The 17,344-nt window shown below is 45.8% G+C and overlaps 1 protein-coding gene across 8 annotated transcripts in view; it reads left to right on the plus strand.

Moving 5' to 3' along the window:
• Nucleotides 1-16,971, plus strand: part of LOC107310703 — a 35,450-nt gene extending 18,479 nt beyond the window's left edge. For 3 of the 8 annotated variants that reach the window (XM_015856589.2, XM_015856588.2, XM_032443420.1), the window contains 7 exons: nucleotides 7,051-7,162; nucleotides 7,710-7,854; nucleotides 9,009-9,122; nucleotides 9,640-9,784; nucleotides 10,040-10,188; nucleotides 10,679-10,818; nucleotides 12,226-16,971. In XM_015856589.2, the coding sequence (XP_015712075.1) occupies nucleotides 7,051-7,162; nucleotides 7,710-7,854; nucleotides 9,009-9,122; nucleotides 9,640-9,784; nucleotides 10,040-10,188; nucleotides 10,679-10,818; nucleotides 12,226-12,347 (927 nt within the window). In that variant the 3' untranslated portion in view covers nucleotides 12,348-16,971. Of the gene's footprint in view, nucleotides 1-1,905; nucleotides 2,295-3,516; nucleotides 5,153-7,050; nucleotides 7,163-7,709; nucleotides 7,855-9,008; nucleotides 9,123-9,639; nucleotides 9,785-10,039; nucleotides 10,189-10,678; nucleotides 10,819-12,225 lie in introns of those variants that run through there. The other 5 variants (XM_015856586.2, XM_015856587.2, XM_032443419.1 and 2 more) reach the window with 4 other exon arrangements.
• The last annotated feature ends 373 nt before the right edge of the window (nucleotides 16,972-17,344 follow it).

A 17,344-nucleotide genomic window follows, 5' to 3' on the forward strand; every position in this document is an offset into this window, starting at 1 on the left:
TCCATTTAACAAGAAGGGGAGCAGGGAGAAACTACAGGCCGGTGAGTCTCACTCGGCCTGGGAAGATGACTGTGAACAAGAATCTCTCCTCTGGACACATGCTCGAGTTCACATAAAGATTATCGAGCCACGTGATCCCTAGACAGCCAGCCTCGGCTTCACCAGGGGCAGGTATCCACTTAATCTAATCCTTGTGGCCTTCTCATGATGGACATGACGGCGTTGGTGAACGAAGGGAAGGCGACCGATTGTCATTTTACCTGGACGCTGAGCTAAGGCCTTTGACAAGTGGTCCCCATCACACTCCTCATCTCCAAATTTGGAGGTAAGTGGTAGATTGCATGGGTGGACAACTAGATGGATAAGCAATTGGTGAAAGGCCGCAGACAGAGGGTGGTGGTCAATGGCTCTATGTCCAGTGGAAGGCGGTAACTGCAGCCGTGGTCCCCGAGGGTCTGTCTCTTGGGACCGGTGCGTGCTTGAGATCGGTGTGTATTAATGACATCGATGAGGGATGAGTGACACCCTTCGAGCAAGTCATGCTGACGACAGCCAATATAAGTGGTGCATGTCGTACGGTGACGGTGAATGGATGCATTCAGAGGGACCTTTGAACGGTGGAAAGCTGGGCTTGGGTGAACCTAATGTGGTTCAACACGGCAAAGTGCAAGGTTTTGCTATCACTGGGCCAGAAGAACCCCAGGCACCTGTACCAGGCTGGGAGAGTGGTCCTTGAGAGCAGCTCGGCAGAGAAGACCTGGGGGTCCTGATGGGAAAGATTTCAACATGAGCCAGCAGTGCACTCTGGCAGCCCAGAAAGCAAGTGGGATCCTGGGCTCCATCAGGAGGGGTGGTCAGCAGGGATAGGGAGGTGATTGTCCCTCTCTACTCTGCTCTTGTGAGCCCATCTGGAGTTACTGTGTCAGGTGTGGAGCCCTTCAGTACAAAAAAGACATGGAGATTTTGGAAAGGGTCCAGAGGAGGGCCATGAAGATGATCAGGGGGCTGAGCGAACCTCCAGAGGACAGGCTGAGGGAGTTGGGTTTGTTCAGCCTGGAGAAGAGAAGGTTGCGGGGTGACCTCATTGCAGCCTTTCAATACCTGAAGGGAACTTATTCCCAGGAGGGGAGTAAACTCTTCAAAAGGGCTGATAATAGCAGGACTAGGGGAAATGGTTTTAAGTTAAAAGAGGGAAGATTTAGGTTGGATGTTAGGGGGGGACGTTCTTTACTAGGAGAGTGGTTAGGCCCTGGAACAGGCTGCCCAGGGGGACTGTGGATGCCCCGTCCTTGGAGGTGTTCAAGGCCAGGTTGGACAGGACCCTGGGCAACCTGATCTAGTAAAGGTGTATGTTTGGTGGCCCTGCCAGGCAGGGGGGTTGGAACTACATGATCCTTGATGTCCCTTCCAACCCGGGTCATTTTGTGATTCTGTGATTCTGTGAGAAACTGTGTTTCACCTCCCTGAGATGCAGAGCCCCATCTGTAGCTGGCTTTCCACAGGCATGCTCAGTCTCAAATTTGAATGAGAAAACAGTCTATTGCATGACTCTGGAAAGGCAACAGAGTGCTCTCTGGGGATAAAGATGCGTGGGTGGGCATGTATGTGTCTTCATTTACTGTAGGCAAAAATGACAGTCTCATTTGTGATTGTGTCTGCCCTCTGCTTCCTTCTAGAGCTCCCCTTCTGCACTTATGGCTTACCAAACTTTCTTTTTTGCTTGCAATTTTCCCTTGTTGCTGCAATTTTCCATTGTTTCTTCTTTGCCTCAGGCTTAGTTCCTTTTCTGAGAAGTTGGAGTACAAAAGGTCTGTTTTTAATGAAGTTTAGGAGGATACTGATGTTTTGTCTTACATTTCAGACTGAAAGAGTTGCTTGTTTGATTAACGTTTTCGTGCTCTGAAGTGCAGTGTTTTTTGGGAGCTAAAGAATGGATGGAGGTCAAGGAATGGAAGTTTAAAGAAAAATGGAGGTCAAAGAGTGGAGGTTAAAAAACCTGGAAGCTCAAATTGAAGGCCATTTTTTGGATGCTACAGAATGGAGCCTGAAGGATGGAGGTTGCAGATGGAGAACACTTTTTGGATGCTGTTCACAGGAGGTCCAACAATGGAAGCCAAAGAGTGGTGGCTGAAAAAGTAGATGCCATTTTTTGTGTGAGGAGGAATGGAAGCTGAACAATGACAGCTGGAAAACTGGAGGCTAAAGAATGGAAATCACAGGAGGGAGGGCATCTTTTGGAAACCATTTGTTGGAGGCCTGACCATGGAAGCCAAAGAATGGCTGAAGGACTGAAGGTATTTTTTCAGTCTGTTTTTGGATACTGTCTTGTAGACTAGTTTAGGAGGCTGAAAAATGGGGGTCGTAGCAGAAACACTATATCACAGCTTGAACCAGTGATTGAGCACCTGGTAGGAAGGCAGGGCCAACCAAGGGGGGCTCAGGTGAGTGCAGAATGCTTGTCATGTTACTGAAATACGGTGTTACCCTAGATTAAGAGATTGAGCATAAATTTTGATGGAGGTCAGCTGATGAGTTTTAAAGTCTGGTTGGAAATCAGTGGGTGGTGGATTTCTATAGCTGTTCTTGCTCTCCCCTGTCTGCTGTGGTGCCCTGCTGCCAGAGGGTGGGTCTGTTTCATTCTGCAATGATAAAAAGAAGATTTTCCTTCTTAAAATACCCAAAGGGGGTTGCTCACACAGATCCTCTTCACTGTGTGCCATGCTGGTTCATGTGGTCAAATCCCATCGCTTCCAGCATTACCGAAGGGCTAATCCCTGCCATTGGAGACACCCAGATTAACCCACCACGGGATTAAGATGCTTGAGCTGTTGCTAGAAGATTAGTAGATTTAATTCTCAATGTTTGCAGAACTTGCCCTGAAACTGATTTCCAATTAGAACTCTTGGGCTAGTAAGGGAGTTTGGAAAAGTCTGAATTGAAAACAAGAGGCTGTAAAGCTTAAATTGGGGTGGGAGTGCACAGAATGGAGATTTAAGCCTATCAGCCTATCACTGTTGATGGGGACAAAAGGCACTTCTTTTGTGTTGTGAGCTTCTCATAGGTGGTTTTATTCTGAGTCACTTGGCTGCAGGGGAATGGAACTGTCCTCCTGGCACCAGCTTTATTCAGTCGTTGGGCTGATCTCCTGATAAGAGAGAAATATCTCTGTCCTAGATAACATTAGTCTTTGTGGTGAGGAAAAGTGCCTGCTAAGTGGCTTGTCAGGTGCTTTGCTTTCTGGAGATCCCTGCTAATGACATTGTGTGCCATTAAGTGGGTGAGTTGCCCAAAAATGAACTCAGTCTCAGTTCCTGCACAATGCAAAATGAGGTTATTTTGAGGACAGGGCCTCTGCAGTGGTATTTGTAGTTAGGAAGTGATTGGCTCCCTCTTTCTGTACTCTGCACTGGGATTCAGGCTGTCTGTGCTCATCACATTCAATTGCTAGCAGGAGTATTCGTGTTTAAAAGGGAACTTCCTCTTGTCAGCAGGGCATTAATTCCACTGCCAAATCTGCTCGTGCCTGCTCTGCTCTCTGTAAATGCGTACATGTCTTTCTAGTGCATGGGAGAGCAACAGCTGTGTGTGGTCTCATAGCAGCCATTCTATATGAACTGGAATTCCACCTACCACCAATATTTCCCACTAAACCACATCCCTCAGTGCCACACTTCCATGGTTCTTAAACACCTCCAGGGATGGTGTCTCCCTGTTACCCCTGGGCCTTAGAGCTGCAGTTGTACTGAGAATTCCCTCTTCTGGGAATGCTGTGCAGCCCGATGGAGCAAGAGTTGTTCAGTTTTAACTCATGCATTTATAAACATTGAGCACATTCCTCTGCACTTTAAAAGCATACTTTGGGGGATATCTGTAGAGCCGCATGACAGAATCACTCTGAATATTTTATCCAAGACCTGTGTTGCAGTTTCTTCTAGAGAAATAACGCTTTACAACCCAGAATATATGGGTCTGTAGTTAACTGTGGCAAGAGGACAAGGCTACTGGTGTGATGGCTGCACAATCTGTCACCAAAGCATAATAAATGCATTATGTAATAACCAGTAAGAACGTGGGATGGCATATTCTGCACATGGAAGTTGTCCTGGATTCATATTAATATGCACCTAACCGATCAGCTTTGCCTTAGCAACACATGTAAGATAGAGCTGACTGATGTGAAGAACTTCAGTTGTTCACTGGATGAAAATGGAATGCCTGGCATCATGTTGGGGTGATTTGGGCTATCTGATGACTAAAAGTGTGTATATACATATAGTATATGCTTTTCTGATCAGTATGTGTTCTCTGATTTGAATCTTATTGAAGCTGCTGGTTTCATCATCAGAATACCTACAGAGGGTGGACCTCTGGCTTACGCTGATAACATAGGGAAGCAGTGCTGGCTGGATGCCTAGACTTTCCCCACAGTCAACTCCATGCACACCCATATTCTTGTGTTTATTTTTCCCCCACCACCCAAAAAAACCCAAAACAACAAAAAAACAAGGAATCCCAAGCAGGATTCACTCTCAACCCCATGATGTCCCATCATGTTGCCTCTAAACAGCTGATAATGTGTGCCTCAGTACTTAGTGCTACTTTACTCATTGCTCTCATGGCTGGGGGTCCACTGCTGTACTACCAGCTTGATAGGTGCTGTAGTTGCAATTGAGAAATGGTGTTTCAGTGGTGAAGTATGTTTTCCGTTGACAACAGGGAGATAAAGGATGTGAGGTGACTGCAGCCCTGTAGGGGGTGGAGGTGATTCCTACTCTCTCCCAGCTGTGTGATTTTGAGCTCTGTTGTGTTTATTCCTTCCTGGTGGAAGCACAGAGCAGGGCACTCTTTAGCTTCTGACTGTCATCCAGTTTGCAACGTGCATTGTTCGGGCTGTTATAAAAGTCCCTTATTAAGTAATTGTATTTCTCTTGCATAAGTGTTTGCCTTCAGGAAGCTGTAGCCAATCAGAGGCTGCAACACACAGAAAGCATTCCTAACCACTGTGGTTTTTGACAATAATGCTCTGCTACTGATCTGCTGGAAGTGCTGTAAAAGCTTTGTATGTTGGCTTGAGCAGAGGAGACCTCAGTGCCTGCGGTGGCTGAACTACAGCGGTAAGGCGCTGCCAAAGCACTGCGCTGAGCGGATCGTTGTGAGTAATATTTCTGATCCTTCTGAAGGGTGTTTGTGGCTGATGAAATACTGCAGGCTTTCATTGCCAGCCAAGCGTTAGAGGGAGGCAGAAGGTGAAAAACAAGCGGTGAAGCTATTGTCTTGGGTTAAAATAATGCTTTCCTCTTAGGCTTCCTTAAGCAAACGCACGTTCCTCCAAAGCTGTGTAATCAGGTCTCTTCCAAATATGCTAGTAAAAAAGAAATGTGGTGCGGAATTCAATTACAGAACTGTCAGGAGAATGTAGACTTGGCTGGGCAGTGAGATGGAAGAGCCATTCGGTCCCAAATACTGGCTCAGAGTCTGACTATCAGTATTAAGGGGAAAATAAATAGAAGAGCAGGGCAAGCATGTAGTGATATTTCCTTTGCCATATTTCCTGAGCTTTCAGAAATCTGCAGGTTAGGTTTTCCTTAGTCAGAAAACAAGTATTTGGTGTTACAAGTGGATTATTCTTCTCAGGATTTGCTAGCTCAGCATATATCTGTTAAAGACTATAAGTCTTCTGGAGGTTTGTCCAGCATGAATCTCCTCAGAATCTGATATCCTAAGTTAAGAGAGTTTTTACACGCAAGGTTTTCATGAATATGAATGGGCTCTTTTCTGTTTAGATGGAACTGGGTAGGAAAGGCATTCATGGATTTAGCAGAAACTCAGTCTCTCACTGAATTTCCTCTCCCACTTCCCTTTGCTGTATCTGGATGCAGCTGACTCACAGAGAAAGCCCAGAACTGTAAAATGATTCACTGAAGTGGGAGCTGGAATTTATGAGTTGGACACTGAGCAGCTCTGTTGTTATTTCTGCCAACCCTAGGAGGCACTGAAGTGTTTCTGTGTAGGAAAGACACCTCAAGTACTGGGCTGTGAGGGGAAATAAAGGTATTGCCCATGCTGTGGGTGTGTGTACAGGTAGTTTACAGAACTTTCCCTTGATATAACAAAGTCTTTACTAATGGAGATCAACTGGGAATGCTCAGGTCACTACTTACTCCATCTTTCAAGCTTTGTATATAGGATTTACAAACTACAGAGTTCCTAAGACCTGCTAAAGCAATTGAATTAGTTTTATAGCCAGTGGATGAGCAGGTAATTCATTAACAATCATAGAAAAACAAAGGTTGGAGTGAACCTCTAAGATCGTTATGCCCAGCTACTGACCCATCCCCACCATGACTACTGATCATGTCCCTGTTATGGTTTTGCAATTTGGTTGGTGTTGGTATTCCACATCAGAACACCATGCTAATAATGGGAGTAAAGGGGACAAGTTTTTTTTCTGTGAACTGCCTTAAATGGGCATGTGGGGGGTGGCACCAGAAGGGAAGTGAGGAAGGGGACGGGGTTGCTGGCCCGGCTCCCTGCGAGGAGACTACGCGGTCGGAGCTTCCCGCCTTCCACAGCTCCATCGGTGAGATTGGGGACTTGGTATTCTCTTTGTTGAAACTCTCTTGTTGTTGTTCAGCGTTATTAGGTTATTAAACTGCCGTTCGTTCTCAGATCACCTTTTTTCTCCTTCATTTTTTGTTAGACCCAATCGCAATCTCCCTTCCCTTCCCCTCTCCCGAAACGCACGTGGCCGGGCCGCGCCGCGCCGTACAGTGCCGCTAGAGAAAGGGGGAACTTTTGTTCCTGCTCCCCTGGGTTTGTTCCCACTGTCCCGGAGTGAGCTCTAGAGAGAACTCCGTGACAGTCCCTCAGTGCTGTATCTCCATGGTTCTTGAATACTGCTGTGATAAGAAGTGGAAACACCAACAGAAGACAGTTGCTAAAAGGGGGAAAATCTACAACCTCATTTCTTTTACTAAAACAGATCGTGAACCCGAGAACAAAATGAAGCAAGCATTAGTACACCAAAGAAAGTCTCTAAATCTTTTGCAGGATAAAATGGACTCCACGCCCAAATTGAAGATTTTTGTGATGTTGCTTTCTCTGGCTACTTTCACAGCCATGGTGATAATGAATGCTGGAAATGCCACTGGGATTTTCAAAGGTAATGCAAGCAAATACTTATTGTTCAGAGGGTTGAGTCTCAAGCACTGCATTACTTTCTGATGCCTTAGATCAGTTTCACTTCTTCAGATCTTCAGAGCCTCATCCAGTCCCTTGAAATCAAAGCAAATGGTCTGGATGTATCTGCTGGTGAAAGTTGCCCTTGGATCCCTGGTGGAAACTTTCCAGGTCCTGTTGCTGTGTGTCTTTAGAGGATGCTGCTTGGTTTGCGTGCTGTCCAGCTCACTCTGTTGGAAATGAGATTTGTGTTTCTATCTGACTTTTGCTCGCAACTGGCTTTTCTGGTTGTGCACAAGAGAAAGGTGCTCAGGGTTCCCCATAAGGGATAGTGATCCTGTAATGGGTTTTTAAAAGGAAGCCGATTGCAGCAAGTGGTTTGTTTTCAACAAGGGCATCCTCTCATCTCTCTCAAATTTGAGGTGTGGACTAAACCTTGAGGAAGATTGCAGGTTGAGGTTGAGATTGCAGGTATTTCCCCGTCTTCGGTATGTAATAATACATTAGGCTGCAATAATGTTCACTACCAGGTCTGTTCCGGACAACGCCTGGCAACATCTCAGAGAAGTACAGCACCGACTTCACACCGGCTGGCTGGACTTTCCTCATCTGGAATGTCATCTATGCCTGGCAATTGGCATGGCTCCTGTATGCACTGTCAGGGATTTGCCGAAGGTACTCCCTGCCCATGACACAAAAGCTGGGGGGTGGCACTTCCCTTCTGTAGCACAGGCTGTTACCCCCTTCCTGGGCTTTCAGTGCAAAATCACTGCCGTTCCTCTTAGCTTGACATGCTGAATCTATGGTGCTTCTTCTCAGTTCAGCTTCCAAAACAAAGAAGCAGGTTGGAGGTCTACATGAACTACTTTGTAATCTGTCCACACAAAGCAAGTCAACAGTTCTGTGAGAGCTGATTTCCACGGGTTGGTGTGATCTGACAGAGTTACCCAGCAGCTGCTTTCCAGAGGTTGTTTGCAGAGGCTGTAAGCATTGCAGATAATGAGCATTTGGATGGTAGGGTGGGAGGAGGTAGAATCAACTTACTGGCTTTACTTTTTTGTTTGCTTAAAGGGAAATCACCTTTTCCCTCTCTGAAGTCTTGCAATCAATTCTTATTACACTGATATGCTATGGTGGTAGAACTAAATGTTCCAGTTTTGCTAATGGTTTGTGTAGGAGGTGAAATAAATCCACACGATGACATTTTATATATGTATCTCAGTTGCCTTTCAAAAAAATTCAGATAAGTAGATTGCAAAATTGCTGTTAATGCTTCTTTCAAATAGCAGTCAAGCACTGGGCTGCTACAAATGGAAGCTGTCTGTTTAAGCTGCCCACTGCCCTCTTGGAAGGAACGCTGCTTCCACCAAAGTGTTTATGTTTCTTGCTCTCCAGATACTCCTCTTAAGAGGCCTTTTGAAGGCTGGGAGCTGCACTGAATGCTTTCAGGATACAGGTGACCCTGCTGAGTTTAGGTATATAAGGTGCTATGAAATACACTGTAAGGAAAGTTGGGCCAGAAGAATTACAAGGCAGGATTCTGCAGGAGAAGTTTTTGATGGCCTTGATTCTGCCACCATAAAATATGCTCTGATTGCAATCCAGGTGCGTTTACTTTCTCCCTATCCCACCTGTCCCTGCTCTTGACTGTGCCAGGGAGTCTTGTGGACTCTGCAGTGTGTACAGGCAGCAGTGGGCTCAGATCTGTCTCTGGTGTGCTGCCATCAGTGCAAGGGGCTTCCTGAGTGCCAGTGGTCCTTTGCTGTGGATGTGTGGAAAGAGAAGTGCTTGTTGTGGGTTCTGAAGGGGTACCTTCTTTTTCCTTACAGAAATGAACTTGGATTTTTCTTCCTGAAGCCAGACTTGCTGCCAATACCTTTTTACATGGCATGGATTCTGAATAATGGCCTCAATGTCGGATGGCTGTTTCTATGGGACAGAGAGTAAGCCACACTTGTCACAGCAGCTTTCTATCTTAGGCTGGGACTGCCCCACTAGTGAAACACTCAGGCAAGCCTTGGCAAAAGCTACCCTTAATATTTTGATTTTTGCAATTTTTTTCCATCTTGTCCATGAGGTAGATAAGCTGTTGAAGTTTTCTCTCTTCATATTTGCTGTTCTTCAGTGTTTCATCCAACAGATAGGACAAGAGCCAGGACAGCCTTCATGAATACAGTTAAGCTCATCGCCTTGGATTGTTTTCATCATTGTGCTGGCATGAAGGGCTTATAATAGCACCACTGTCAAGAGATGAAGAAATCAGCTGCAGTGAGGAAATAATAATTTAATGATTAGGAGGTAAACAGGGTGTCAAAATGAAGCCTACACGTAGTGATTACCTTTATTAAAGGCTTGATTAACTTAAAGTCAGTGAAGGCCAAACACTAAAGCTATGAATTAAGGCATTGTGACACCACTAAAAAAATGCATTGTATGTTGTTTTGTTTTCTTTTGTCCTAGATACCTCCTTCCAGCCCTGCTGTTGCTTGCAGCCCTTACTTTTACCACAGGTGCTGCTCTCTTCATTTCACACAGAGCCTTGAGTATCCATTCCACATGGTTCATGAAGGGTCACCAAGCTGACCTCTGGCTCATCCGGATCCTGGTAGGTGGCATTTAGGAAGCTGAAAAAGCACGTTCAAGGTGATAACACTCTGTGTCAGTGGAGCTGCAAAGTTGGACATCCATATGTAAAAGTTCCTGCTGGAAATGTTTCTAAGGCCCTTGGCACAAACTGGGGTTGGGCAGTGTTCTGTCCGTCCGTGTGTTTCTATTTGTGAGATGCAAGCAAAACAAAAGGAATTGGAAGCATCTTGGTTCCCTTATCTTCACTCTTGACCTCTTGCTGTACTTGTGGCAGGTGCAGAATGGGCTGGCACTGTATACCACATGGACCACCATCGCCACTCTGCTGAACTTTGCTGTTGTGTTGATCTACAAGTGGGATGTGTCCAATGAGACAGCAACAACTGCCTCTCTGAGCATCCTTACCCTCATACTTGTCATGTGGTGAGCAACCTCTTGAGTTCCCTCTGGGCCTGAAAAAGCTCTCCTACCTCTAACACGTCACGATCAGGTTGGACCATCTGTCCCTCTCAAAGAATGAAAACTCACTCAAAACCAATTTTGATTGTCATCTTGCCATAGTATATCCCATGGGGTTTTGCATCAGGTAGAAAACAGTCAATTTTCCATGGCCAAGCCCCTTCTTGGAAGAAGAAAGGGTGGTTGTTTTTGTTTTTTTTTAATACATTGAGTTTAAGATTTTCCTTCATACCCCTCCAATTGAGGAGAGCTTACATCTAATGTGGGTTTGTTTTTTCCCTGCATTTACCCTAGATAGTTTTTATTAATCTCATGAATTTTAGTAAATGAATAATTTTGGACACTGGTCCGCGCTTCCAACAAAACATTCTTAATCTGACTCTTACTTTTAATGGGGAGGTGGGAGAAATACAAGAAAACAAGCATAGAGCTTGGTCTTTGTTTTTCTCCACAGGTTCTGTCAGGAGAACTTCTTTCTTGATAAGTACGTCCGTTATAACCTCACGATCTACCCAGTGATCATAATAGCTCTGACTGGCAGCATGTGCAAGGACTTCTCAGTTTCCTCCCCAACCACCAACGGCGTTTTTATAGGTGATTCTTTCATAATCTTTTGAAGTAGTCTGAAAGAAAGTCCAGTAGACCTTTCCAGAGCTCTTCTGTTTATCAGAGACAGAAGGAAATGAACATAAGTCCCAACAGAACTAGTGACTTATTAGAAGATATTTCACTTTGCAAACTAGAGATTGGAGCAGAGTGCTTCTCTTTGTGATTGAGACTATTGCCTATGAGCCTTGGGGTTGAAATCAAACTTAGTGCTGCCTCCTGTTTGCTTCACAATGCAATAAATTTGCCCTGTGATCTTTTGGTGCTTTTCTGGTAGCTTCCTACCTTCTGACACAGGACAGGCACATGGAAGACAGGGCTGGGATGAAGCCTGTGGGCTTTGCTTTGTACTGCTTGTAGTTATAGAGTGGTGCTTTAATTTCTGACCCAAGCAGGAGCTACATCTGAATTCCACAATGCAAAGCCCTGTACATGCTCCTCTCCTGTGTAGAGTCTAGGCTAGCACTGACAAGTTTGGCCAGGATTATTTGGTTGCTGCAGGTCTCTGTAGCTGAGCTGAATGTAGTCATACATTGCAAAAGGGTTTAAGCTGTACACATGCTATATAGACAACAGCATGGCAAAAGCTGTGTCATGAGTAGTCATATGCTGGCATGAAAGAGAATGAGATGTGCAAACCCTGTGTTGCTGAAGCAATTTATGATTCTCATTCTCACTACAAGAACAGCAGAAGGGGAGTATACGATCACCCTTCAGCCCTTCCAGTGCTGCGTACCAGTTCCTGGGCTTGCGCTGCCAGCATTGCAGCCACTTTGATATGCATTCCCCTTCTGTTGTATGGGCAGGGTGTGCAACTGGGAGTCAGGAGTTGCCCCAGGCAAGCACCCAGCAAAACTGAGTTGAGCTTGTCTGCCAGATCCTTAAGTCCATTGACTCCTGCCCTGGTGGTCGTGGCCATCTGCAAAATGAAGGTGCATAAGCTCTGGTAGATGGCTCTGTTCCTGCAGTAGGTGCTTCTTCTGATTTTTATACCAGCAGATTTTCATTCTTAGTGGAGTGGTTCAGCTTGTTTGGCTGGTAGGACAAGAATGTGCTTTTCCCAAACTGGTGCCTGTTTCTTTATATAGTTAACTATTCTTAGACTATTTTGTTAACGTCATGTGTCTTTATGCCTGTATCTGTAATATTTCCCCTTTTAAGACATGCCTTGACCTGGAAGCTTTGGGCATGTTACTGGTTGTCAGTCAAAGCAAGATCTTTGGCTTGCCCCATGACAGCCTCCTGACATTAATGGGGGGGTAATGGCTCCTGGACAGAGGCCTTTGGGTTTGCTTTAGCCCTTTCCCTGAATGCCTGCTCTCTGAGGAGCTAGAAAATGACAAGAAGCTCTGCCATTCTTTTGCATGCTAACCCATGTCTTTGTTTCTCTTCTAGTTGTACTGCTGGCACTGACTTGTTTCATCTTTGCTGTCCGGTTGGCATTAGTCATATGGAAACACAGTAATGAACCACTGGAAGCATCAACACCACCACAGCCATCAAGCACAGTGGCCTGAGACCTCTGACATGGTGATGCTATGGCAGATGCTTTAGAGGGAGAAGTAAGAGCTGAGCATCCTGCAATCACTGGTCCTTCCTTCCAGTAACAAGTGCCTTTTATTTTTTGGCTATTTTTTGGCTATTTTTTGTTTGTTTTTTAATATTCTGGATTAGTAAGGCTTGTGCCTGCAAACCTGTCCTCCTCCCCTATTCTCTGAGCTCACCTATTTGCAGCCCCACCTCAAATGTTCACCCTCCTCTGTTCATTCTTCTTTGGATCTGTGGAGGAAGATGTCCTTTGGATGAGTAGCACTGTATACATTTGTGATGATGGAGCTGCTCCTCCCAGTGTGATGAGGGCTATCAGCAGACACCACAGAGAGTTGCCCTCACCCTTTCCTGGGAGCTATGGTGGGCAGGGGAGGAGCTGAATACTTCTGACACAGCTGCAAGTCTTTGGCGTATTCCAGGCTGCTCTAACTCTACAAACTGACAGCACATTCACTTCTCAGCACACAGCGTTATCTCTGTGCCTCTGCCTTGTTTTTCTTTCTGACTTTCTTACTGAAGTTTGTCACTGTGTTGGTGCCCCTGTCAGTGGCCCAACGGTAACAGAAGACCTCTGGTGCCCCCCCACCCCTCCTTTCAGACAGGGGAGATCCAGGTGATGTGGGACCAGTGGGTTACTCTTCCTAAGCTGTGCCTATTTAGTGGTTGCGTCCTACAGGAGGGAGATTTGCTGCCCTTCTTTTGGGAGAACAGCCATCCAGACACCATGATACCTGATGGAGGGTGAAGCCTGTTCCTTCACAGAACTCTTCTTGTTTTCTGAGCTGGGTAGAGTGAATTCATCCTGGATCAGTGTGTTTTTTAATGTGGCTTCACCATTGTGGGCTTGCTTTGGGAAGCCAGAATGGCTTAAAATGAGATGAAAGGAGCTCCTCACTCCTCATTCTAAGTGCTGTAGCACCACGTTAATCTTGTGCAGACCTCCCTGCAAGAAATGCCCTGACAACTGCCCTGAAATGCTGGTGCTGAGTGAGCCCCTGGGCTGGCCCCACACAAACAAGCTGCTGGCTCTGAGCTGCCTTCCACCACCATTCCCTGGAGCTGGGGCAGGCAGACATTCCCACAGCACAGTGCTCCCTGCCAGCGTTGGGAAAAGCAGCTTTCCTTGCAGCCGTGGCAGGAACAGGAACCTAAAAATATCATCACCCTGCCTGCCCCTTTCATTTTAGCTGTAGCGAGACTAGGGCTGAAAACTAGCAGTGTAAGCATTCCCATTTGCTATATGCTATTTTTAAGGGTGGTTTCTTTCTGAAGCAAGTTGTTTCCACTTGTTTTCTAGAACCAGAAATACCAATGATGTGTGTTTTTTACCCCACAACAGATCACTCTTCCAACAAAGCTGCATCTCATGAAGCCATAAGCCTGCCAACTTTCTGGCACAAATAATCTGCCTGGCTTTTGTTTCCATGAGCAATGATGGGATTGGGGTGAATTTTACTGGATTTAAAATTTCTTGGAAGGCTGATGGCATTAAGAACCCAAAGCCTGAAAAATTGGGTTTGTTTCTCAGACTGTTAATTCCAAGCCTTGGTAAGAGCCCCTTGTGTCTCTCATAGCCTAGTGCAGGGTGCAAGCTGGAATATAACAGAACTAAATTGAGGCTGTGAGGGAGAATAAATAGTCATAGAATAGACTCATAGAATCATTGGGAAAGACCACTAAGCTCACTAAGTTGGACCCCAGCCCACCCCACTATTCCCACCAACCATGTTCCTCAGTGCCTTCAGAAGGGAACAGGAGCAGCCTCTCTGGCGAGCATGGTGAACATCACTGAATAAAACTCCAGAGACGTAAGGCAATGATGAAAAGGATACACACCCTTTGCTATGCATTCAGTCTAAACACACTTGGGCCACCCCAAGCCCTTTGAAAACTGTTAGATGTTTAAAGCTAAATATTTATTTTATCTGTGCAGAGCTGGGACAGTGTGGTGTCGGGACATTAGCACAGCTCCTTCTGCCAAAGGTATCTCAACACAGAGTTGCAGTCTTGGGTGCAACTCACACATGGGCTGAACATGTGGGAAAATGATGCTGAAGGAGCCCAGGGTCCTGATTCTGCCCCTAGCAGAGCCCTGGCATCAGCAGGCAGCTGCCCAATGAGTGTGCTGTGGGTTCCCCTGCACTCTCCACCTCCAAGCCCTGAATATCCACACAGGAAAGCTGTGTTTTTTCTTGGCTCTTTGGGAACAAATGAACTTGATGATGCTTGCCCGGTACTTAACCCATCGAGAAAAGGCTTAGTTTGCTTGGGATGGGTCCAATCTGTAGTGCAGGAAGTGATGGTGGGGTGATCTAGTGACTTGGTTTCTCTTGATGTTGTTCTAGCAGCTTTAAATAACAGACAGTACTGGAAATAATTCAACTTCAGAGACCCGATACATGAATTAGAGAGAATAAATAGCTCATGTTTGTGCCCATGCCCACTAGGTGCCTTGCAGAAGGGGGTCATCGTGTAGCTGGTGGGGCTGTGGACCTTAGAGTGATGCTCAGAGGTCCCAGATATGGTGTGGGCTTTGGAAGGTCTCCAAAGCAGAGTGGCCCTGTGCAGTCCATGCCCAGGCTGAACAGGTACTGTGCATAGACTAACCAGCACCCATGTGTGAATTCATTGGGTGCTCATGCAAAAGCAAAGAGGGAGCGTGGATTCCTCTGGTGCCCATGCATGAATTCATTGGTTTCTAGTACTTGAGCTCTGTGGGTGCTCATGCATGAAGTAATTGGGCTCATACATGAATTAACTGGGTGCTCATGCATCAGCTAACTGGGTTCTCATGAACGAATTAATCAGTTGTTCTTGCATGAATTAATTTGGTGCTTATGCATTAGCTGTTTGAGCCCTTGTGCATAAATTAATTGAGCACTCATGCATGAATTAGATGGGTGCTCATGCATGGATTATTTTGGCACTAGTGCAGGAATTAATGAGGCTGCAACCCCTGCTGTTGATACTGTCCCACTGACCTGTGATCACCAAGCTTCATTCCCACTCGTTACATTGCATTCACTTACCAAGGGTGCAGAGCACCATCTAGTGAACGCTGGAGAGAAAACCATCGCTGCAAACCCTGAGATGTTCTGGGTGAACCAGGCAGCTAAACCAACATTACCACTGTCTTTTTTCCTCTTTCATTTTTAAAATGCATGACCTTTCTCTATCTGCAACTTGATCCCGAGCACCTGGAGAGCTGCTGGCCCCTTGCAGAGCCTGGGAGAGGCTGCAGCCCAGCAGCCTGCCACCGGCAGTCACTCTAATTAAAACCTCCAGGATGAGTTCACATCTCTTGATTTTTTTGTGGATGTGTTTGAAATCTCCCATTGCTTTGGGCGGTCTGCACTGTAATGAAGTTTTTAGCAGCAATACTTGAGCTTTGCAGTTACTCTTTATAGCCAAACATCTCAGAGGAGTGTTGAGCAGGTTTGTTAGGAAAGGCGGAAGTTTTTTGATGTAGGAGATGGCTGGGGACAGGTCTGTAACAGTAAGTCACTGCCACCATCCACAGCTGGCAGAAGACAGACCCTCAGTGAGCCAGAGGGACCGAGTCCAGCTGGATTATCCTCCAAAGTCACTTCATCATGGCCCCAAAGTCCTGCCTTCCTTCCTTTCCTTCCTTTCCTTCCTTTCTTTACAGATACAAGTTAAGCATGATGTGGAATAAGGAGTGGAATGTTGTGGTTTTGTGCTTTCTGTTGTCAGTATTCCACATCAGAACATCATGCAGAACAGTGGCAGTTAAAGAGTTCATGTTCTGGTTCTGTGTTACCGCCATTTTGGGTTCCTGGAGGGGAGGGGTGGCATCCCTGGAGGACTTGGCATGAAGAGGAAGCAGGGTGGGACCCTGGACTGGAAACAGCCATAGTGGAAATGCTGCATGATCCCACATTTGTTTCTAATGATCCACACCAAGACCATGATCCTGAGAGAGTGACGAGTACACTTGAAACATGGCTGACAAGAACAGCACTGGAGAGGTATGTTATTTCACTGGTAGAAATGACCAATAGATATAAAAACCTAAACAGAAGACCCCCAATTTTTGAACTGATTCTTACACTTCAAAACTTGGAACAAAAATTACCACTATCCCATGTTCTATATCAGCCATCTGCCAAATGGCAGAAAGACTGGATAAAATGGAGAGGAGCCAAGACAGCATATGGGAGGAATTGCCCCTAACGATTAATTGTGATGAACCTGTGGCAGTATCAGAAACACCTGATGAAGACCAGGACAATCAGCTGAAGGAGCTGGTCAAACTGATTAAAAGTCTCAGCTATGAAAGGCAAACACCCCCCTGTTTGAGCAAATGACTGTAGTAAATTTATGTCTTGTGCTGCCCTGTGGAGCTTCTTATGTGAGCATGGAGAGGACATGAAGAAGTGGCACGACAAACCCACTCCTGCACTTCGAGTATGGGTGAGAGAACTATAGAGCAGATCAGCCACCACTGAAGTTGCTCCTGTTACTTCAGGTAACAAATAGCTTTCCAATGATTCTATCAATGTACACAATAGGAGGAGTGATCCCCCATGTGCCCAGCACTGAATAAACATATACCTGCTTTATAACCTAGTTTTGGTTATAGAGGTTATAGAGTCTGATTCCATGCGTCAGTAGGAAGATGAAGAAGGGAAGTAGGAAAGGAGGGAAAGGAATGGAAAGAAGGAAAGGAGAAAAAGAGGAAAAGATGGAAAGAAAGGAAGGAAATGAAGGAAGGATTTGAAGAAGAAGAAGGAGAAAAAGGAGAGGAAGATGAGGGAGGAAAGGAAAGAGAGGAAGGAAAGGAAGGAGAGTGAAGTAGGAAAGGAAGGAAAGAAAGGAGAGGAAGGAAAAGAAAGGTAAGAAAGGATGAAGAAGAAAGAAAAGGAAAAAGAGGAAGGAGAGGATGGAATGGAAGTGAAGGGTGAAAAGGGCCCCGCAGTAGCAGAAAGGGAACGCTTTGGTA

This window comes from Coturnix japonica, chromosome 3, assembly GCF_001577835.2.
Source record: "Coturnix japonica isolate 7356 chromosome 3, Coturnix japonica 2.1, whole genome shotgun sequence".
In the NCBI taxonomy this organism is placed as follows: Eukaryota; Metazoa; Chordata; class Aves; order Galliformes; family Phasianidae; genus Coturnix; species Coturnix japonica.